General features: G+C 71.6%; 1 protein-coding gene across 1 annotated transcript; it reads left to right on the forward strand.

Annotated features, from left to right (window-relative positions):
- Positions 1–300: 300 nt before the first annotated feature.
- LOC115307575 (MAP7 domain-containing protein 1-like) lies at positions 301–2,254 on the forward strand (the record flags this gene model as incomplete). The annotated part of the gene is given in 8 exon segments (XM_029960780.1): positions 301–426; positions 674–796; positions 926–999; positions 1,001–1,081; positions 1,194–1,327; positions 1,419–1,566; positions 1,568–1,745; positions 1,836–2,254. Coding segments are annotated over 8 exon segments (1,283 nt in total), but the record flags the coding sequence as incomplete, so codon positions are not given.
- Between the last annotated feature and the right edge of the window lie 280 nt (positions 2,255–2,534).

Here is a 2,534-nt window from a genome sequence, read left to right on the forward strand (position 1 = left end):
GCACCCAGGGGCTGCCGGCACCGCCCGGGCAGGAGCAGCATCTCCCTGGGCCGCTGCCAGACCTGCCACCCTGTCCCCCTGTGGCACCCCTGGCTCTGTGCTCTCCCCTCCCGTGCGCCGTGGGGTGTTTGGTGCTGGTGACAGGCACTGGAGGGCAGCCAGGACAGCCCTGTGCCCAGCTGAGCCAGTAGTGTGGCTGGAGATTCCTTGGGTGCCGTGAGCCTGGCCTGGCTCCTGCGGCACACTCGGTGATTCGGCACAGCTCCCGTGGGGTGAGGGCACACTGCGGTGTCCCCACAGCAGCTGGCACGTGCCAAGGCTTCGGTCACACAGGGCAGGGGCATGGGGGGTGCACACCATCGCCGAGCACAAGGAGAGGGCACAGTGGAGGGGCTGGAGTCACCAGAGTGGCACGTGGTCCTGTGGGTACGTGGTGACTGGGGTGTCTGCAGGACACAGGGGCACCATCGTCGTCCTGCCACAGCGCCGTCCCACGGATGCCCAGCTGCCGTGGGGACCCCTCCCCAACACAGCTGAGCTCCGGGCACTCCTGGAACCACACACATGCCCCGGCCTTGCTGCAGCCGCACGGCTGTTCCCTCGCAGCGGAGGCCGTGGGGCTGGGATGCGTCTGGGGGCTCAGGGTGCACTGATGGCCCCTCTCCCTCCCCAGACCGGAGCTTGCAGCTGAGCCCGTGGGAGAGCAGCATCGTGGACCGGCTGATGACGCCCACCCTGTCCTTCCTGGCGCGCAGCCGGAGCGCCGTGACGCTGGCTGGGAACGGCAAGGAGCAGGGTGAGCACCGGAGGGGACAGGACATGCAGGTCCTGGCACAGACAGGGGAGTGGGACGAGGGAGTCTGGGGCCAGCGGGGAGCTGGTGTTGGTGCCGGCTCTGTCCTGACTGTGGTCACTCCTTCCCCAGTGCCCGTGTGCCCTTCCGGCTCGGCCTCCGCCAGCCCCCTCAGCCCCTGCCAAACCACCGGCTGGCCGCAACGCGGTGGGCTGGGCGCGGGCGGAAGGCGGCAACCCCGCCAGCCCCGATGTGACGCCGGCGCCGCACGGAGCCGAGCCCTCGCCCGTGAGTGCCACCTCTGCGGGGACCCCGGGGGTCACGGGGGCTCAGCTCCCGGCTGAGCCGAGCACCTGGGGCTGACATGGTCTCTGTCTCTGTCTGTCCCTCTCTGGAGCAGAAGAAGAAGGAGAAGAAGGAGAAGGACCGGGAGAACGCCAAGGAGCGCAGCGCCCTGTCCCGCGAGCGCAGCCTCAAGAAGCGGCAGTCGCTGCCGGCGGCACAGCCCCGGCTCCTGCCTGCGGCCGACAGCAGGTAGGGACCCCCCCACCGAGGCTGCCTGGCCCCCTGACCCCCCCGGGGCCTGTCCCAGCCCCAGTAACACCATCTCCTGCTCTGTTTGCAGCCCGGGCCCCAAGAACCGTCCCTCGTCACCTGCCACCCCCAAGAACCGTCCCTCATCCCCTGCAACCCCCAAGAACCGTCCCTCGTCCCCTGCCACCCCCAAAGCCCGCCCAGCGGTCCCCCAGCCCGGCCCCTCAGGCTCTCCCCATCAAGCCTCCCCTGCCCCGCAGCGCCCACCCTCCCCAAGTGCGGGCCAAGGGCGGCGGGAGGGAGCGGGGGAGCAAGAGGGGCCGGCGAAAGGCACGGAGAGGAAGGAAGGAGGAGCGGGGGCCCGGCGCCCCCAGCCCTTCCGAGCCCCCCAAGGTGCCCGCAGAGCCGACGGGGTCAGGTGGGTACGGGGGGGCCCCGTGGGGCAGCGGGGACGGGGAGCCCAGAGGGCAGCCCTACTCTGCCCGCACCCTTGGCAGCCCCGCCCCAGCCCCATGCCAGCCCCCCGCCCCGGTGCCGGCAAGCCCCCCCAGCCTAGAACCCCCCGCCGGCCCAACGGACCGAGAAGGAGCCGCCCGCTTGCCTGGCGGAGAAGCGGAGACCAGGCCGCGGGAGCAGCGGGAGCGTGAGGCAGCGGGAACCGCGCCGGGAGCGAGGAAGGAGCAGGAGCGGCTGGGTGGGCTGCGCCCCTTGGGCCCGCGGGCCCGGTCCCCTGCAGTGCTGAGGGCCCTCTTCCCGCAGGCGGGCGCAGGAGAGCGGGCGGCGAGGAAGCAGAGCCGGAGGGAGGCTGGGCACGGCGGAGGGATGAGGAGGGCGGCGGCTGCAGGAGGAGCGGAGAGGCCCCAGAGAGAGCCGCGGCGCGAGGCGGGTAGTAAGACGGAGCGGCTTGCAGAGAACAGGTCGGGGTGACAGGGTGGGGGTGAGGGGCTGCAGGGGACGGGGAGGAAGGCAGGGATGGGGGGTGAAGGCAGGGATGGAGGGTGAAGGCAAGAATGGAGGGGGAAGGCAGGGATGCTCTTGTCTGGTTCCTTCTCCAGTGGGATGCAGGGGTGAGGACCAGCCCAGCCCCTCAACGCCCAGGGTGGCAGCCTGTCCCCACTGTCCCTGCCCAGTCCCCACTGTCCTTGCCCTTTCCCGGCCCTCCCTGCCCTGTCTCACCCGGCCCTGCCCTGCCCTGGCACAGAGGGAA

This window comes from Manacus vitellinus, unplaced genomic scaffold (genome assembly GCF_001715985.3).
Source record: "Manacus vitellinus isolate BGI_N305 unplaced genomic scaffold, ASM171598v3 ctg7180002217322_pilon, whole genome shotgun sequence".
NCBI classification, from domain to species: domain Eukaryota; kingdom Metazoa; phylum Chordata; class Aves; order Passeriformes; family Pipridae; genus Manacus; species Manacus vitellinus.